General features: G+C 53.4%; 6 protein-coding genes across 6 annotated transcripts; 3 read left to right on the forward strand and 3 right to left on the reverse strand.

Moving 5' to 3' along the window:
* Positions 1-1,113: 1,113 nt before the first annotated feature.
* CABS01_08555 (TAP42-like family protein) lies at positions 1,114-2,211 on the forward strand (the record flags this gene model as incomplete). Its single annotated transcript, XM_060541914.1, has 1 exon — positions 1,114-2,211. One exon carries the CDS (start codon positions 1,114-1,116, stop codon positions 2,209-2,211), a length of 1,098 nt encoding a protein of 365 aa, XP_060402071.1.
* A 434-nt stretch (positions 2,212-2,645) lies between these two features.
* CABS01_08556 (uncharacterized protein) lies at positions 2,646-5,585 on the reverse strand (the record flags this gene model as incomplete). Its single annotated transcript, XM_060541915.1, has 2 exons — positions 2,646-4,301; positions 4,356-5,585. The coding sequence occupies 2 exons, from the start codon at positions 5,583-5,585 to the stop codon at positions 2,646-2,648; spliced, it is 2,886 nt and encodes a 961-aa protein (XP_060402072.1).
* Positions 5,586-8,045: 2,460 nt separating this feature from the next.
* CABS01_08557 (uncharacterized protein) lies at positions 8,046-10,265 on the forward strand (the record flags this gene model as incomplete). The annotated part of the gene is made up of 1 exon (XM_060541916.1): positions 8,046-10,265. The coding sequence occupies one exon, from the start codon at positions 8,046-8,048 to the stop codon at positions 10,263-10,265; it is 2,220 nt and encodes a 739-aa protein (XP_060402073.1).
* Positions 10,266-12,746: 2,481 nt separating this feature from the next.
* Positions 12,747-13,070, forward strand: CABS01_08558 (uncharacterized protein; the record flags this gene model as incomplete). The annotated part of the gene is made up of 2 exons (XM_060541917.1): positions 12,747-12,793; positions 12,917-13,070. 2 exons carry the CDS (start codon positions 12,747-12,749, stop codon positions 13,068-13,070), a joined length of 201 nt encoding a protein of 66 aa, XP_060402074.1.
* Positions 13,071-13,719: 649 nt separating this feature from the next.
* Positions 13,720-17,411, reverse strand: CABS01_08559 (integral membrane channel protein; the record flags this gene model as incomplete). Its single annotated transcript, XM_060541918.1, has 4 exons — positions 13,720-15,526; positions 15,579-15,647; positions 15,695-17,042; positions 17,117-17,411. The coding sequence occupies 4 exons, from the start codon at positions 17,409-17,411 to the stop codon at positions 13,720-13,722; spliced, it is 3,519 nt and encodes a 1,172-aa protein (XP_060402075.1).
* Positions 17,412-17,671: 260 nt separating this feature from the next.
* Positions 17,672-18,229, reverse strand: CABS01_08560 (uncharacterized protein; the record flags this gene model as incomplete). Its single annotated transcript, XM_060541919.1, has 1 exon — positions 17,672-18,229. One exon carries the CDS (start codon positions 18,227-18,229, stop codon positions 17,672-17,674), a length of 558 nt encoding a protein of 185 aa, XP_060402076.1.
* Between the last annotated feature and the right edge of the window lie 211 nt (positions 18,230-18,440).

Below are 18,440 nucleotides of genomic sequence, written 5' to 3' on the forward strand. Positions count from 1 at the left end.
AGAGAAGTCGGGAAAGAACCCGCTCCAGATGCATCGGATGGCGCTGTTCCTGATGGTGATTTGACTCTCAACGAAGCAAAGGTGTTCACAACAAAACTGAACCAGCTTAGAAGGAAGTTTGATGTCGTGGATGTTACGAGCAGTGACGGTATTAAAAATCGAAACTTTTGAAATAGAAACTAGAAACAAGACTAGTGAGAGAAAAAATGGAAAACATCAAGAGAGTACCGGTCAGTCTAGGATGCATCTCTACTCCGATTGCTGCCGGCATGGCGCGGCAAGCAGCATGAGGCAAGCAATCGAACTAAAACAGGTGAAGATTTCGCCCATATTTCCCATGAGCCAAGATTCAAACAATGCCCATGGAGCTGGGTGGTTGATTCTTTCAACAAGGCCCGAGCATTTTGAATTATTGCTTCTCCATGGAAAGGCGTCTAGGTGACGACTCAGGCGGGGGTGTGAACAGGAAGGCTGCTTTGTCTGGTGAGCTGTCTCTCTTGAAGAGTTGTCGTTTATAAAGCTCACGGAATCTGAGGTTGATGTTTGTAAGTATTAGGTAGGTACGGTGGTACTGTTGTACCTTGCCCTTCGGTCGAGAGCTCTGCCGACATGGACCCCTGTTACTACCCCACCTTCCATCTCTCAGCTCCCCCGCCGCCGCCATGAGCGAGCACTGAGGTGGGATGTGGTGGGTGGTCTCCTAGATAAGATAAGGACCCTTGCCGAGAATGCAAGTCGCCACTCAACCTAACCTAAGGATTTGGAACGACGGAACCTAAAGTTTGGTGCCAATTCTCGATAGCCTCTTCTAAGCGCAAAGAGGCGAACCGTTGCAGTAAATTTCAAGCTAGCTATGAATCCCCTCACACGCCACAGCTTATGATACTTTGATCGTCGCTGCAGCTTGATTTTATCACCCTTTGTGTTGGGCCACAAGTCTCTCCTCGACCTTTTCTTCTCGTATTCCCTGCAACTCGTCGCAATTTCCAATTCACATTCTCCCCCAACCCCTCCACCCCTCCATCCATCCCCACTACTTACCTTACCAAGCAACAAACGACGCTCTGGACGGACACCTCCCGACAGCCAACAACCACAGTCCGAACAGCGATCATGGCAGACGAGGATCAACCCCAGACACTCAAATCCGTCTTCACGTCGGCCGAGAGAAAGCGCCTCACCCTCGAAAACTCCTACGAGGCCTCCTCCCCGACCTACCTCGATGACCTCCAAACCGCCATCGCAGAGTACGAGACATGCCTCGACCTAGTCTCTCGCGCCGCCCTCTTCTCCTCCAACGAGTCCCTTGAGGACCTCTCCACCTCCTCGCTCCCCTACCTCCTCATCACATACCACCTCGCCGAGCTGCACCAGAAGCTCCCCTCCCGCCGGCCCATCGAGCGCCGCGTCGCCCTCGAGCGCGCCCGCGAGTCCTACGAGACCTTTCTCGGCGCCCTCGACTCCTACGACCTCCTGACCGACACGAACAAGATGCTCTATGAGCGCTACACCGACGAGCCCCTCGCCTTCTCCACCCTTGGCACCAACGACCCCGCCAAGCGCCGCGACGCCAAAATCGCAAACTTCAAGTCGGAAAAGGCCCTCAAGGACCGCCTCGAGGCCCTGCGCCGGAACCCGCGCTACCAGAACGAGGACGGCGATGACGAGGTCGCCCGCGACCTGCACCTCGCGCACGTCGCATACTCGGCGCACATGGCGTTCCAGGGGCTCGAGGGTATCAACCGTGAGCTCGAGGTCCTGGCCCAGGCCACGGTGCCGCTGATGCCCTCGCCGACGTCCGTCGAGGAGGACGAGCGCCGCCGCACCGAAGACCGCGGCGCTGCGGGATACACCGAGCGTCTCGAGCCCCCGCGCCGGCTGCAGAGCATGTTTGGGCAAGGGGGCCCCATACTGTCTACGGAGGGCAAGCCGCTGCAGCCATTCACGCTCGTCGGGAACAGACAGCAGATGACTAAAGATGTCTTCCGCCCCGGCCACAATCTGCCTACGATGAGCATCGACGAGTACCTTGACGAAGAGGCGCGCCGGGGCGGCATCATCGAGGGAGGCGGCGACGCGAGCTGGCACCGCCCGGAGCCTAACGAAGATGATTTTGACAAGGCGGACGAGGAGACGATGAAGGCGAGAGCGTGGGACGAGTTTGTCGAGGCGAATCCAAAGGGCTCAGGAAACACGCTAAACAGGGGCTGAGGCTCAAGAAGTGGGATCAGGAATGGGGATTCGGGCAATCGGGTGGGAGTATGTAATTTGGAAGAGTTTGATGCATAGACCAAAAAGAACGTAGGAGGATACCACCACGCACGACACGACGACGGCCTTGGGAGTTCACATTATGGTGAGAACGGCAAAAAGGCTTCATTGAATTCTTGTATTCAATACAGCATTATCAACATCTAACGCATTTGCCCAGACATCCGGTCTCATCTGTGCTGCCCTATAAGTGAGAGCCAGTGTCATCAACCGTAGACCCCTTTTTGTTCCCTGTGTAATCACCAGTATGAATCTGCCACCTGGCAATCTTAATGCAAATTGTTAGTACTCCGCCAAAACGCCTCAAACAAATTCCAAGTCCACATCGTTATTCATGAGTATTTGGTTGAACCCCGCATTTCTGATACAATGATCTAGACCATAACCAAATCGTCGTCGTCGTCAAGAAGGGAAGAAGAAGCGGTGCTCTTGGAAGACGACGCAGCAGAGGCCGGCTGATTCTCGCGAGAGGAGAATGCCGCGCGAGCACCGGAACCCTCAATGACGTACTCGGGAGTCTGTTCGCGAGAGCGGCTGTCCTCTGGACCAACCTCCGTCATCACCTCATCGTCCTCGTCAGCGTCAGTATCGAAGTTGATGCTGGTGCCCGTGTCCGACTGGTCGTGACTCTCATCGAGTACCATTGTGCTCATGGCCTCAGCCACAGACTGTCCGTCTGCGGGGATGGCGAACTTGGCGTTGCCGTACTCCGAGCCCCCGTCCGTGAAGGACTCTGTGCGGATCGAGACGTCGTCGGCGATGACCCTGTTCGGGTTGAAGACGGTCGAGATGCCGTCTTGCACGTCCACGCTGCCAGGTCCGACGGTGCTACCGCTCCCCTCCAGACGAAGCTGTCTCAAGACGCTGCTCACCGAGCCCGAGGTGCTCGAGGCATCCGAGGGGATCGTGATACCAGTGTGATAGGCTGGTCCCGGACCGGCTGGACCATAATCGGCAGGAGGCAGGGAGTGTTCAAACACGCCTCCGGTACCGTCGTCGTTACCGCCGGCCCAGAGAGGCAAGAACTTCAACTCGTTGTGGTGCAGCTTCAGCAGCAAGTGCGGCGTCAAGTTCATCCTAATCTCGAAGTCGGCACGGACGCATTCCTGGTAGAACGGTTTGAGGAAGTCCTGGAGTGGTTTCTGGAATTCGCGAGTGTCGAACGCGTATCTGTAGGCCCCCATCATATCCAATTCGCGGGTGTCGAACGGGTTCTTCATGGAGAGGGGGCGAGGGAGGTTCAGAACGGCCATCCAGGCGCCGTCCCAGGCGAATTCGGGGTGCGCGACGAGGACCTCCTTCAAGTGGTCCCACAAGGTCGTGACCAACTTGTACACATTCGTTTGGCCCGAGGCGCTTGAAGTGTATATTTCGGACAGAGACGCCCATTTGTTTCCGACCGTCTCGTACATGAAAGTGCACAGAGCCTTCTGCACGTTGTTGAACTGGTTGTAGATGATTTCGAAGCGGTTAAAGTTCTGAATGTCGACGTAGCTGGCTCGGTGGTCGTCAATCTTTTGGAGATCATCGGCGTCAAGAGGCTTTCTAAGCAACTTGTAGACCACGTGGTTTTCCCAGAGAGTCTTCAGCGTAAACGATACCGTCATCGCGGAGACCTTGGCTTTGACCACGACGGGGTCATCTGGGCAGCTCGAGAGCATGCTGATGAGGTTCTGCAACCGCGTCCACTCCGGAATTTGCAGATCGTCGAAGATGGTCTCGCTGACCAGCTGGTTGACGGGCCACGAGACGCGCTCGACCATGGCTCTGGCCGCGTGCTGGATGAGGTTGTTCAAGTCGTCGCCGGGATCGTGACGCTTGCGTCCAAAAACGGTGTAGGTTGCGGCTTTGGGCGTTCCCTTCACATCGGCGGCTTCTTCCAGAGCAAGCTCATTCACCAGGATTCGGAACGCTGAGCGGGTGACAGCCTCCAGCTTCAGGGCGACACCGAGTTGAAGACTCTCTTCGGGCAACACTTCGATGAAGGAGGTATTGTTGGGAGACGTGATCCATTGAAGAACTAGATCGCGCTATTGATCATGTTAGAATCAAACAAAGTCGATTAGGGTGGCGAAGAAACTCACCACAACAGTGGTGCAGTCCAAAATCTTGGCAACTGCCACCAGGGTCCAAACTCGAGCGGCCGAATCGATGAAAACCCGCTTGTTTGCAATGATGCACATGAGGCGCAGAATGTTGACGCGATGGCGGATCGGGCAGTAGTCCGGGATGCGTCTATAGGGGGGAACTGCGGGAGCAGAAAAGTCTCCTCTAGACTTCTTCTCCAGAACCCTGGCAGCCAATCCCTTGTCCTCACTGTACAGCCTCTCCTTATTCTTGCCGTTCTCCGGAATGACATCGCGCAGACTCTCTCTGATAGCCGAACTGATGGCGTACTCCATCTCCGGGTCCCGTTCCTTGTTCTCATCTCGGGACGCTTCGCTCGCTGAGATCTTGTCGATGATCGTGTTGAAGCTATCGACCTTTGCTTCTTTCCAACAAGAGCAGATATCGTCATGGCCACGCACGACGTAGTCGTCAACATCGTGCTTGTCGAAAGCTGTCCACCAGTTCATGATGCCCGGTGTCAGCGAGGCTTCAGTCATCTGAAAGACGAGATCATCGCCCTCGGAAGGAGGGGTAAGGTCCAAGACGTATTTGATGCCCGGAGGAAGATTCTTGGCAATCTTGCGCCGACGCTGGACACGGAATTGGTAGGTAGGATTCAGCATCTCCGCGAACTTGGAGGATCCAGTGGCCAGGAGCTTGTCAGAGGGCATCCGAAATCGGACCGAGTTCCATGCGTAGATGAAGCAATCAACGCTGTCTGCTGGGTTCGCAGGAGCAGGGAAGTCCACGAAGATCAAGGTATCGCCTTCGTTGAGTTCATTCTGAATGTCGTGGAGAAGGAACTGGGAGTATCGGCGAGCCTGACTGTGCGGCATGTTGTTCTCAGTGGCGCGTGGTCCCTGTTGCGATCGTACAAAGTTACTGAAGGTATCGAGTGTCTGCGACGGGACATCAACGACTGCAAAGGCATCCGGGATATCAGTTGTCTCTTCGGGAGATGTTCCTTCACGGAATGTTGCTATAGGAAATAGCTCTGTAGCCAAGCGCTCAAGCAAAGGCTCCTCAGCAGCTTGCTCTCGGAGCGGAGGCCCAACGTACGTGACACCGCGATCGGGCTCACCTTGAGCACCGCCCCGGCTTTCTTCTTGATCTCCGTCCTGAGGGGCCTCCCACCAGTCCATGACTACAGGTGACCAATCGTTGTCTGCAGCCGCTGGTGGCGCCTTGTTCTCGTCCGAGGCCATTGCTGCGAAGAGATCAGGACATAGGCAACGGGAACTTAGTTAATGTTGAGATGAGGAGGATCTGGTCCTCTGAGCTCTCACACCGATGATGACTGACACCAAAGCAGCCGGGAGATTGACGACGTCGAAGTTAGAGTAGCAACCAAAGGTATGAGTAGCTTCTCTGCCAATCGAAACTAGCTGGGCGAAAAAGCGTGGTCAAAAGAGTTGAAGAATCGCAAGGCAACAAGTCCTCCAGTTCGCAGTCTGGATACCCAAAGATGAAGATTGGCGGGGGTGCGTAGCCTTGTCCAGGCAGCAAGGTCCCAGGGAGTCAGATGCCACTCAGCGCGGTTCCAAACACCGCCGGCTGCCTCAGCCACGCGGCTATCCTACCAAGAGCGTCGAAGAGGAGATGACTGGAGAGAAGCCGCTCGCGAGAATCGCCTGATGGATTGCGATGCTGTATGATGGTGGTTTTTTGGGCAACGAGAATGCGATGTAATCAGGAGGAAAAGAATGAAGCTGTGACAGTGAAGGTTGACAGGAAGATGAGAAGCATGGATGGAGGGGTAAGAAAAGGTACCTTCACTGTGCCCCGGTGACATGAGACCGTGTCTAGGAGTTATGCAGACAACCAACGTGGGTTTCTACCAAACTAGGTACAAGTGTTCGGACATTGGGTACGGTGAGTAGACTGCGGGAACGAGAAAGATGACTGGATGACCAGGTATTAGCTAGGCAACTCGTGACTTGAGTGACTCTACTGCGGGTGCAGACATGACTGGTATGTTGAGGTGCTTTGATCTGGCTCGGCTTACACTTTGTGAGGGGCAGGGATACAGCTGTGGCATTACTTCCAGTACTTAAGGTACATAAAGATGGACAAAGCTCCCAGCATTCCGGAGTGGTCACATACAATAAAACCGAGAGGAACCATTGGTAGCCAGTGAGTCTTTCAGAGCTTTCAGAGGTGAGTGCAAAAAGAGGCCAATCTAGGCGACAGAAGACGGCTAACAGCGGACCCGAACACATCTCTGTTCCTTCTTCCTCTTCAAAAGAAATGAAGGTGATGCGGGATAGAGTTGATGAGCGCCTATCAGCCCAAATCAGGCAGTAGTGACTGAGGAAAGCCACGAAACCGTCACCCAATGTACTGGCAGGCCTCACATCAAACAGATGGGGAAAAAATGGACAAAGTATTTTCTCCTCGTGGCTTTATAGTAAGGCGGCCTCTTTGAAGACCACCACACACAATCAGGGTTTCCCAAGACTCATCGATACTTTGGCCTCCTTGTCGCTGTTGCCTGCTCGAGTGGCCAAAAGTGGGGGAAGCGGGTGACGTACCTTGTGCTTACCTGAGGTGCCTCCAAATACCACGCCCGGGGATCAGCTGCCAGCTCCGTTCCGGCCGGCCGCCGCTGTGTGGACCGAGAGCTGGAGGTCCGGTCTGCTTGGCCCCACTTCCAGACCGGCAGGTTTGACCAAGCGACTTTTGAACGAAGAGCATAACTCCATCCCTTCTGTTGGGAAAACGCATCTTACCTGATTGAAAGATGCATCGAAGAAATACCACCTCCACTGTACACTCATACTGAGCGGGGGCTCAATTTTGACTGGCAAACAAAAGCATGGGAGCATAAGCACCTTACCTGATCGCATGTCAGAACAGAGGACAAGGGCAAAATTTTATGTTCTGAGCGTATCGACGTGATGTAATGACGGCTGTTCCTCTACGGTTTCCCATAATCAATGGATTGATATCTATCATTGGGAGCTTGTAATGGTGCTGGAACCTTTCTAGTACCAATGGCTGATCGCATGTACTTCATTTGTACGGCATTGAATAGAGAATTCTTCTAACAGCTCACACAGTGGACGGGAGGATGAAGAATCCAGAATACTGGCCCCACTCGCTGTTCAGTGCTTAAGGTAGATGCCTCAGCTTCCAACGGTAATAGTCGTCCGACTGATGGCTACTTACCTTACTTCCAGCACTCGTGGCTTCCTAAAAGAATTCAAATTCCGAATTTACAACGCCAGCTTCTCAATTTTCTTCACCTCGATCAACATAATTTTCTCCCAAAATTCCTCGACGACTACCACTCTTTCGGGCACGCATTTGATGGGAAACCTTGAGGGTGCCTCTGCCGTCAACTTTACAAACTCCTACACCGAACAATGATACCGCATTCACTTGAATTAGATATGTCGGATACACGCCCCAAGTTCGTTAAGATACCGGAGGGCTGGCGATGCAAATCAGGAGAACTCGAACGATCCATACGACCACCGCCACATGACTGCTCCAAATGTCAGGCAGGGTACTACACTGAGAGCGAACAGCGTGGGTACAGGTATTCCTACCATCACAGTATCTCAGATACCTCTGCAATCAAAATAGCGTCTACATACGTCAAAGCACTTCAGGAGAGCAGAAAGCACATCACCAATCGACTGCGCTCCCATGCTGATCTCCTTATGAGCCGCTGGCGGAAGCGAAGCCAGGAAGAACGTCGCGAGCTGCTGCACAAGGCCGTGCCTGAGCTTGAGGAATCGCAGTGGATCAACTCCAGATACGGATACAGTGACGAGAGCTTTCGATTCGGTGAGCGAACTGCGCAAAGGCGACGCCAACTTTTGGTTCCATGGCTCAATGTCGAAGTGCTCAAGACGAGCCCAGCCGTCCTGTTCGCCCTCCTTCATTATCGAACTCTATATCCGCCAGAGGACTTCGCTGCGCTAGACTGTCATCAGATGGAGTCATCATGGGCCTGCGGATATTTTGACGTCGAGTTCTCTGCCAAATGCGTCGTCATGTCCGGACCACAATACGGCGATGTTGTCGACTGGAAAGCCCAACAGGCGCACACCGGATACACTCTAGGCTTCCCTCGGGCGCGACTTGTACTCGAAGCCCAAACCTTCCTCATGCAGATTCTTTCCAGAATCACGGATAACATTCTTGAGGGTGCAAATGCTGCAAGTGCCAGTGCGGGAACGGATAAGTGGAGAGATCTCACGTCAATTGGTTTCCGACACCCCGGGGAGAAGGAGCTCTGGTCTCCCTACACCAACCTAGCCTTCTCTCGGCCTCCCAAGCTCGACATGGACTACATCTTATCCATGGCCCAGACGCGCAAGGAAGAGGCAATCGACTATCTCATCAATCTTCAGTGCGACCCAGGATATCTTCGCCGGCAAATCAAGGGTCTCTTCAGCACCACGCTATATCGCGCGGCAGATACAGAGTACGCGGCAGCGATGGTGGCTGACCACATCTATATGGAGTATCATCGATACTTCTGGTGGTACTGGATTGAGGTTGAGTGCAAGCATGTGCGGGATCTACGCGACAAATTTTCAGACAGTACGCATCCCGGCCAGTCAATCCCTCCCAAGTACGACCTGGCACTTGGTGCTTTGGAGCTTCTCCTCAACGATCAAGGCATAGAGCGGACTGCTCGCTTCAAATGTCTCATGCCCTGGTCTCCGGGACAGGAGAAATACTACAAACTGCCCAAGAGACCTGGCGTGTCCCTGGAGACGATCCTTTCCGGCGTGTCGCGGGACTCGAATCCATACACAAAGGAAGCTCTAGAGGAAGACCCGCTCGATTGGTGTCTCCATCAAATGTTGGCCAAGCCTGACAACCAGACACACATTGATCACGCTTTCCTCTTTGCAATGATTGACGATCATCTGGCCAAAAATGACAGAAAGGAAGCAGCCCGTCTTAATGAGTTCCTCCTGCGCGAAATGGCAGACATTTCCGCCCTTCATGAGTCACTGACTTCTTTGCGCCTCAATCGACCTCGGAACACCTCCAGGGAATTTGAAGACGTGTTTCGGACGGAGAAGCGTGGAATTTGGAGTTATATGAAGGATAATAAGCCCAAAGAACACTCATGGCAAGAACTCAAGAAGCTGGGGAAGCCCCTTGTAGACGGCTTTTACAAAGGAAAAGCTCCCAGCGGCGTGAAAAACAAGGCATGGCTGCAGCAAAGCCAGACTATGCGAGGCTTTGTCGAGGGATTCTTCAAGGAAGTGGAGAACGTTATTCGGAAAGATCTCGAAAGAATTGGCCTTGAAGCGGAAACCATCGAAGAGACCCTAAGTGTTGTGCTTGTCCAGAACAAGCCAGAATATCTGGAAGCGATCGCTCGAGAAGAAGAAGAGATGATGGCCAAGATCACCGAGGCCGAAAAGCCTGCCCCAGACACCTTTCTAGACAGAAGCACAGCGACGGAGGGAATCATTCGAGCTGATCTGGTCCAGACGACTCAACGAGAAAAAGTCAAGACCCGCCCCGACAACTCATCCTCGAGCTCCCAGTCGGTCGATGACCCGGAGTCTCCCGATATCGCCACACTTTCTATCGAGCCCGTTACACGACTTCGTGTCTCCCCGCGCACTGTTGGAGTGGTCCACCTCATGTACCCCGATGCGCAAACAAAGCCGAGAAACATCACATGGGACGACTTCGTATACGCTCTATGTGATGCTGGTTTCGTTGCGAGCAACAACGGCGGATCGGCGGTGCGGTTCGAGCGAGGATCAAGAGGTGGATCCGGCGATAAAGGGGCGATCATCTTCCACAAGCCGCACCCGGTGCTCAAGATCGATCCCGTCATGCTCCATGGCATGGGAAGACGGCTTACAAAGTGGTTTGGTTGGACTCGTGACTCATTCGCCGCTTGAGCTTCACAGGAGGGTTAGAAAAGAGTTTCGAGGGTGGATGAGCTCGGACCCAGGCATGGTGGTGGAATAAAATGGCGGCTTCTTGGAGCACATGTACGAATAATCTTGGGGTTTGTCCAAGTCAAAATGCGACGAGGGAGGGAGATAAGGCGTTTTGAGATGAGAATTTAGGGCTTGTAGGAAACTCTCTACACCGTATAGTGTGCTGTTGACCTTGGGTACCTCACATTAACACGGACTAAATTGCCAGAAAAATGCCCCAGATCAGCTCTATGAACTGACCGTGAACTGGACGGTCAGGAGCCAGCCTTTTCCATTTCATGCTGATACGTTGCTTCCATGTCTGATTTGAGCATTTGTGAATCTAAATAATTGCAATACATGCACGTGGTATTCTGAAAGGCACGTACCTATAGGTGAGGTGGTGGAAGTTGAAGGTCGGGCTGAGCCCCGGAGCGGACCCCGAATACCGGCCCCACTCATCCGTTGCCCCAAAAGCCGGCTGCCGAGGTAACATTCCGAGGGATCGTGTCAGAACCATATCACTCTACCCAAAATGTAATAACATTGACGAAACCTGGGTCCCTCATGAATCATAAGTTGATAAGCTTATTCAACCCTGACTCACACCCCACGAACTTTTCAATTGCCGCATCATTAGGTAGGATTCAGGAAGCTCCCGCAGGAAAGCTTGTTCCGGAAGCAAGGTTCCTCAGGTAGGGCAGCTCTGCCCGCTGCCAGAAGGGTCGTTCCGCACTGATTCATCTTCATCCGAGCACCCTCCCTTCCGAAAGAGGAGAGGAAAAGGAAAGAAAAGTTGGAATGGGCAGGATGATTCCCTGGCTTTAGGGGATTCCCGATTGGCAGTCGGTGTACATAAACTTAGTATCGTCAGTTCATGCTCATTCTCATCCCACATCCACGACGCATCCTGTCCCCCTCCTCCCAGATTCCCACAGCTTGACGCTTCGAGCTTCAGAGCACTCACTCAAGAGCTCCCCCGCACTCAGCAGGATCATCGACTCAATAACCTGAGTTTAGTGGTGTTCTTATCAGTGTGGCATTGTTTCCAAGTTCTATTCCCTGCGCCCGCCGTCGGCTGAAACTTGGCCCAACTCTAAAATCAAACAATCCAGACCAGCGAAGCGCATGCTTCCGCATCACGCATTGGATGCATGCGCGCAACTTGCGTCTAGCTGCACACACGTGCCGCCAGTTGGCGCCGTCTCGAGAGAGTCATCCAGTCTAGGTACATTAGCAGCAGTATTACACATATCTTACTACAGTGAAAAAGCATCTCCCTTTTGTCCGAATATGCGCTTCATTCGACGTCCCAAACACATCACCAGTCTTCTTACATCCTCAGTCTTATTCACATCCCCAGATACGCTTCATCATAGTCTTCTGTCTATGCCTCGATCACTCAGGTCGCCCTCACCGCCATAACCTCTTCAAACCTGTGCCTCCCACGCAACCCTGTCCCCAGGATAAGGGTAGCTGGGCGCAGGTATCAATTTACCCCATAGACAAGGTCTCGGCTCGGCTTCCAACCCAACACCAGCCAAGCTCCAAACCCCAACCGTCCAATCACATCCCCTGACCCCAGAAATCAGATACCGCACCGCCCGCCGCCAACCTGCGTGTCCCGCATGTCGCGTGTCCCGCTTCCCCCTCCATGTCTCCGTGTGCCTTCAGCTCCCTCCCCCCCCGCCAAAGTCCTCACACGCCACCATCAGCAAAACACCGTACCACTGCCCACTAGGTACCCATCGCCACCGGTTCCAGACCAACACACCACCCACTCACACTGCCTCTACTTCTCGCTTCCGTCTCTCCCTATTCGCAGCAGCAATATCTCCCTTTTCCTTTCCATTTCCCTTGACCGCACCGCAAAACCCATACCACGGCATTCGTTCCTCTCGTCAAATTTCCCCCCTCTCAGGATTCCCATCCCCCGGTCTGTCAGTCTGCCAGTTTCAGGCAGGGTCTAGACACAAACATACTCACACTCTGCTGATCTGAGCTACAGTTCCAGTTCCTTTGTCCTCTATTCTTACATCTTAGTAATAAGTACCTAACACCTATCAGCCGTCCGATCCCCAAGCTTCCTTTGAGCACAAACGCACACACCAAGCGGCACTAGTGACATCTTCCCCGTCCTTCCCCAACAAAAACACTTTGTATGTCTACCGATGATGCCCCCCCCCCCTCCCCTCCCTCCCTCTTCCTCTCCACGTATGCTGGTGTGCCGCCGCCGCCCCCCGGCAAAGCTGGGGATGGACCTAGCTAAGAGGCTAAGAGCTATCGAGGACGTCGAGCCGTCTACTTAACTGGAGAACACCCCCTTCTCGATCTTCTGCTCATTCTCCATGTACCTAGTTTTGGAAATACCACATTGAGAAGTGAAAATCCCATCGTGAACAAAATCAACCATCCTCATCCAGCTACCGTCCAGCAAAACATACCTACCCACCTGTCACCATGCAACCCAAAGCCGCAATGCCCGTCCCTCAGATCCGCCCGGCAATGTACGTCTTCTCCCCCTTCCTCGCTCACACACTCCCTCCCTCCCTCCTCCCGAAAAGCCGCCGACATCTTCGTCATCTTCATTGAATTATCCAACACAAGAAAACTAACCTGTCCACACACAGCCGCCACAGAGGCCTCATCGTCGTAACCGCAGCCGTCACAGCCGTCGCCGTAAGCTTCAGATACACCGCCCTCTCCCGGAGAACAAACGACCAGAACCAGTGCTCCAGCAATCCCTACTACGTCAGCGTCGACCGGAGCGGCGGCGGGATCTAGAGTCTAAAAACCCTCGAGTTTGAAAAACAAGAAGAAAAAAAAAACACAAACACCAAAACCATATACCCAAACGGTTACGAGATACGGATTGGTTCGGTATAAGGGGAAACTGGGAAATCACATGTCTTAATGAATATTTGTCACGGCGTACCTCACAACTCATCACCTCAACCTAAACAACATGCTGCAAACAACCTTCAGTCTCACACGGCTGTATCTGAGGAGCACATCAATGGGGGGCGATGATCAAATTGACTTTTTATGTAAAGTATGAATACAGGAGACTTGGATGATCTGTAGTGGGATGGCGGCACTCAGATCCAATCCAGAACCAGATCTATCAAAATGACAGACCAAAAATTCCACAATCATTACTCCATCCACATGTCCAAATGCAATCGCAGCCAGCTAACGATGTATATGCGGCATGCCTCGGAAAAAAGACAAGAAATAACACAGAAACAAGAAAGGCAGGGGAAACAACAATGCACAAATACAACTAACCTCCAGAGGGAGGAAAACAAAAATCGTCTCTCTTGGTTCCAAACGCCCCAGCGATGCGGATGCCGGTAATCACCAACCATGACCTTGGTATAGCGCGCCGGAAAATGCCCAGCAAGATTTTCAAACCGCGACTCCCCTCCCCTTTTTACATTGAGCTTCGCTTCGTCGGTCCCATACCCGGACCCTCGCTGTCAGACTCGTCGCCTGATGAGTGTGCCGGCTCCTTACCCTTGCCCTTTGGCTTGTCCAAGGGGCCCAAATTGCTCTTACGGCTGGCCGGGCGTTTGCCCGTCGTTCTTCTCACCATCTTTGGTCTATCGCCGCCTCCCTCTTTCTGTCTTGCGATTTCGGGGCTTGTCAGCCCTGCAACCTTTTGCAGCTCCTCGCCTGATGAGTTGCGGCGAGTGGTAGGCGCCGTCGAGTTGGACGTAGTCTTCAGCCCGCGCAGCTCCCTCGCGACGTCTGCGAAACTCTCTTCCAAGGTCTTCATGCGCGCCAGGACAAGCTTGCTCATCCGGTTGCTGTCACCGGCATCCTGGCCTCGTCCCGCACCGCCTAGTCGTGCGTCCTTCATCATAGCCATGGCCATCTGTGTTTGGAAGCTTGAAGGCATGCCTCCCGTTGGGTCATCAGGAACGATGTTTTCGGACAGAATGCTCATGTCAACCGAAGACAACCTTCTAAGGGGGTTCGGGCGCTGTAAGCGCTGATCGATACCCGTGAGAGCTGCTCGGTTCGGCGCCGTTTGTACTGCATCCCTTGGTGGCATGATAGGTCTTGGCCGCGTGTTGGTGACATATGTTTGCCGGCGAGGGGAACGATGGCCACCAGCCGTAGCCGGTTCAACTACTGTAGGGCGACCATTCTGCACACGCGCACGCGTAGGCGGTGGCTCGGGCGAAGAATGAGAGGATGAGCTAGGCGGCCGACGCAACTCCTGCGGTGCGTACAAAATCGTGTTTGTTGACATTGTCCGGCTGTGTGGCATGCGACGCGCAGATCGAGGAGTAACCGATACGGAGGGCCTACCACTTGATCCCAATGATGAAGATGCCGGGGGTGGTACAAACCCCTTCGTCCTGGGCGTCGTATTGAAGTAATCGTCAATCGACGTTTGGTGTATGACGGGTCCCCGACGGCTGTCGCCAGCGTTCGTTGCGATATCTTCCTCCTCTTCCTCATCATTCGTAACGAGTTCATCGTCGCCGTCTGCATCCGTTTGTTGATTCTCCTCCTCCTTGGCTTTAGCCGCTGCGACAACATTCCGGAAGAAGGAGCCGATGGCAGGCTGTGAGACGAACTCTGCTGGGTCGCTAGCCGCAGATCTGACATCTGATATCTGACGAGATCTCTGTGTCCGCAGCTCTCTAGAGAGGCTGAGCCTTCTATGCCAATCTGGCCGAGCACTTGTGCTTCCGTTCTCCAGGGTCGGCCACTGGGAAAGCTGGAGATGAGGGGAGGGTTCTTCCTCGTCATTACGGTCCATCCAGTTTCGGACCGCATGCTGGGTCTTCTTTCTCTCGTTCCGCCTTTGGTTTCGCAGAGTCGCAAGGCCAGGACCTCGTCGGAAGACCTCCTCCAAGGCATGATCCTTCTGATAGCCAGTGATGGATTCTTCGCGAACGCGCACGTTAGGGCTGAAAAGAGCAGATCGACTTGCCGGGTCTGCAAAGGAAATTGTCCGATCCCGGCCGTGGTGGTGGTGATTTTCGACAAGATCCGTCGGCTCGTACATTGACGGGGCGAGCCAGTACTTTTCGTACAGGAAAATGAAGAACAGAAGAGGGAAGTGCGTGACCTTGATGATTGTTCTGTTCAGTTTGACGAAATGCTTGAGTGGCATGCAGTAACGCAAAGGCATCAACAGCCACGCGAAGATGTTTCCTGGCGCAACGTAGGAAAAGAGCGCGTCGTTCTTGACCATGGAGATAGTATTGATTGCAAAGAGGAACCTGGATTTTGTTAGAAGCTATTTTTTTCAATGAGGCGTGTCTGATTACTCACTGATGCTCTTCTTTAGCATTCGAGGCAATCTTCATGAATGAGTTGGTCAAGACCGTGATGAGAATTGTGCTGGCTTTGTTAGATACAGCCCGTAGCTAGAGACAGACTTGACTTACACAATGACGAAGTGACACATGATGAGGAAGAAGCCCATGAGGCCCCTTTCGAGCCAGTTATACCCTGGCCACAGTTCCCAAGCAGCCGGGGTAAAGCCCATGAGGAGCTGGAAGATCCGGAAGGCGATGTCAGCAGCATTGTTATTACCGTCGGCCAGAGTGAAGAAGACAAAGAAGCCGCTGCACGAGATGAGAATCAAGACAGTGACGGCCACAAGGTCAACGGCCATCAAGCGGAACGCAATCAGCAGCTGTGAGAAGTACTGGTAATGGTCCAGCACGCTGAAGATGCGGGGCAGCAACAAGATGGCATTCGCCGCGAGAACATCGTAGGCAGAGTCATTCCAGTGCTTTGCGTCCACGAGGAAGACCCCATAGACACGCATGAAGTAGTAGACGATCAACAAGAGGAGGATTCCCAAATCGAAAGCGTTCCAAAAGCTCATGATGTAAAGCGAGAACCCCTGTTCGTTGAACCCAACAAGCTCATCCAGCATGAAACCGGCACTCCAAAACCAGAATATCAACTCCAGCGAGCTGATCCGCGCTGCACGTTGGGCCAAGACAGCAAGAAACAGGGCGATGAGAACGAGAAGTGACAGCGTCGAGAGAAAGAACCTATAGCGCGGTACGCGAAGTCGTGAGAGCTTGAAGAGGGACGCCTGGCGAGGATCATAGAGAACCACACTCCTTCTTCCCGGTACTGATGGCTGCTGGCCCTCCTTTTGGCTGTTGCCGCCAAGCAGCGGCGTTCTTGAATCGGGCTTGCCCTGACCACCAGGCGAAGAAGGGGGTTCTCTGTGCAAGCTGTCTGCAGATGAGTAAAAGCTGATGGCACCGTTCCAGATAGCCTCCAACTGCTGCACCACCAGAGGGTGTGCGAGGAAGTGCTTGGCAGAAGCACGAATAGCAACCTCGAGTGTCGAGGTCCGGGCCGCGGTAAGGCGAGCCTTGGTCCTTGGGTCCGATTTCGGTGCATTTGCTGGCTGTGCGCCAGGGAGGCCCTGAAGGGGGTAAAAATCGTAGGATAGAGCGTCGATCAGCTCACGGGTGTTGTACTCTTTCAGGAGCTTCAGAGCCAACAATTCGCAAACCAGAGCCCTGGTAGAGCTGTTTCCAGCATTCCCTGGGTACATCTGGGCCTCCTTATTGAACTGCAGGCAGTTGGCCATGAGGCAGTATAGGGTGGCGCGGTTAAACTGCTGAGTCCTGATTTGCTGTTGCATAGGCTTGACCAGGAACTGGGAGACTTGGGGGGAGCGTATTTGGTCCCATGATAACGTCGTTTCGGTACGGGTCTGAACAATGATACGAATCGCGTGGGTAATGCTATAGATGGGTAAGGAATCTGTAGGTTTGCGGTCAGCTTGAGGTCATGAGTTTATAGGGGTAGCCCATGCAGGGCCTCTGGTTGTCTTGTACCGAGATATGTCTCTGAGAAGAGAGGAAGGACAGGCAAGGAGCGCTGGATGCGATCTTCGTCGTCGACGTTGTCGTGATCGTCCCCTGACTGGCCTAGGCCGTCGTCCTCCTCGTCCTCATCCTCCTCCTCTTCGTCGTCATCTTCGGCCTCAGTGAAGTCTCCGGTTGCGCGTCGTGGTGGTTCGCCAACGTAGTGGCGATAGGCAGGGCCAGGGGAAGGAGATTGCCTATCGTGAAATCGGTCGACGCGACGGCTGCGATTGTTTTGCTTGGGTCGAAGCAGAGAGGAAAACATTGTCTAGTGGGGATGAGATGCAGCCCGCCGCCTTATGCTATCGTGTCCTACGGCGCCATAGAGGAAGGGTAGGAGACGATTCGAGAGTGCGCGGGAAGGAGAAGGGGTGGGGGGTTCGTTTTCGCGTAAACACAGGAGTTCGTTTCGAGTCGGTTTGCGGTAATCCTCGAGGAATACGTAAGAGAGCGAGAGAAAAAGAAGTCGTTGGGAGCAACACCAGGCCAAAGCACGGCGAGGAGGGTAGGAAATAGGAAGTGAAGTCAGGTCGGAATAGACTGGCCGAGCACAATGGTAAATAAGAAAGTGCTGGACAGACAGGTTGGTAGGCCAGTAGGGTTCCCCGTGGTCGAGACGAAGAAATCGATGCACTGTTTTGTGGGGAAGCTGGCCAAGAGCCTTTCTTCTAGACCAGGAAGAGGGATGTACAGTAAGACCAAGTGACAAGGAGCAAAGACCCTGATCCTTGGAAAGTAAAGAGAGCAAAAGGGACGTGGGCGAGTGTTAGGAAGAGACACGGGCAAGCAACAGGCGCGTGGAGCGCGGATCGAGATTCTGACGAGGACGATGCGATTTTTAGCGTAGTCGGACAGGTAGAGTGCTAAAAGGCGAGTGATACTGCATGAGGCAGTCGACGCCGGTAGGGGACGGGAAGGTAAGGAACAGGCGAGTAACAGGATGCCCGCAAGGTATCCGTTCCGAGTAAGGTATGGATCTATGTATGGGATGATGTTCACCTCCTGTCTAGGTATGTATATATTTCCAAGTATCCGTATGCATGTATACTTTGAATCGCTAAGGTATGGGACGTATCCGTACATAGTACTCCGTATGTACGTAGGTATGCACCCCAGCTGCAAATGCAGGCCAGAAGCGAAGCACCTCGAAGCAAGATGGCCTGCATCGATGACCTCTTGCAACAAGGAAATCATAACCGGTGACGATAGCGACAGAGGGGAGAGACTGCGATAAGGAGTCTGGGTTTTAGCCATTCAAGACCGTTTACCACCCACCATCCGATGTCTTGTCCAC

The sequence above is a fragment of the Colletotrichum abscissum genome, assembly GCF_030869225.1.
Source record: "Colletotrichum abscissum strain IMI 504890 chromosome Unknown Scaffold_19.1, whole genome shotgun sequence".
NCBI classification, from domain to species: Eukaryota; Fungi; Ascomycota; class Sordariomycetes; order Glomerellales; family Glomerellaceae; genus Colletotrichum; species Colletotrichum abscissum.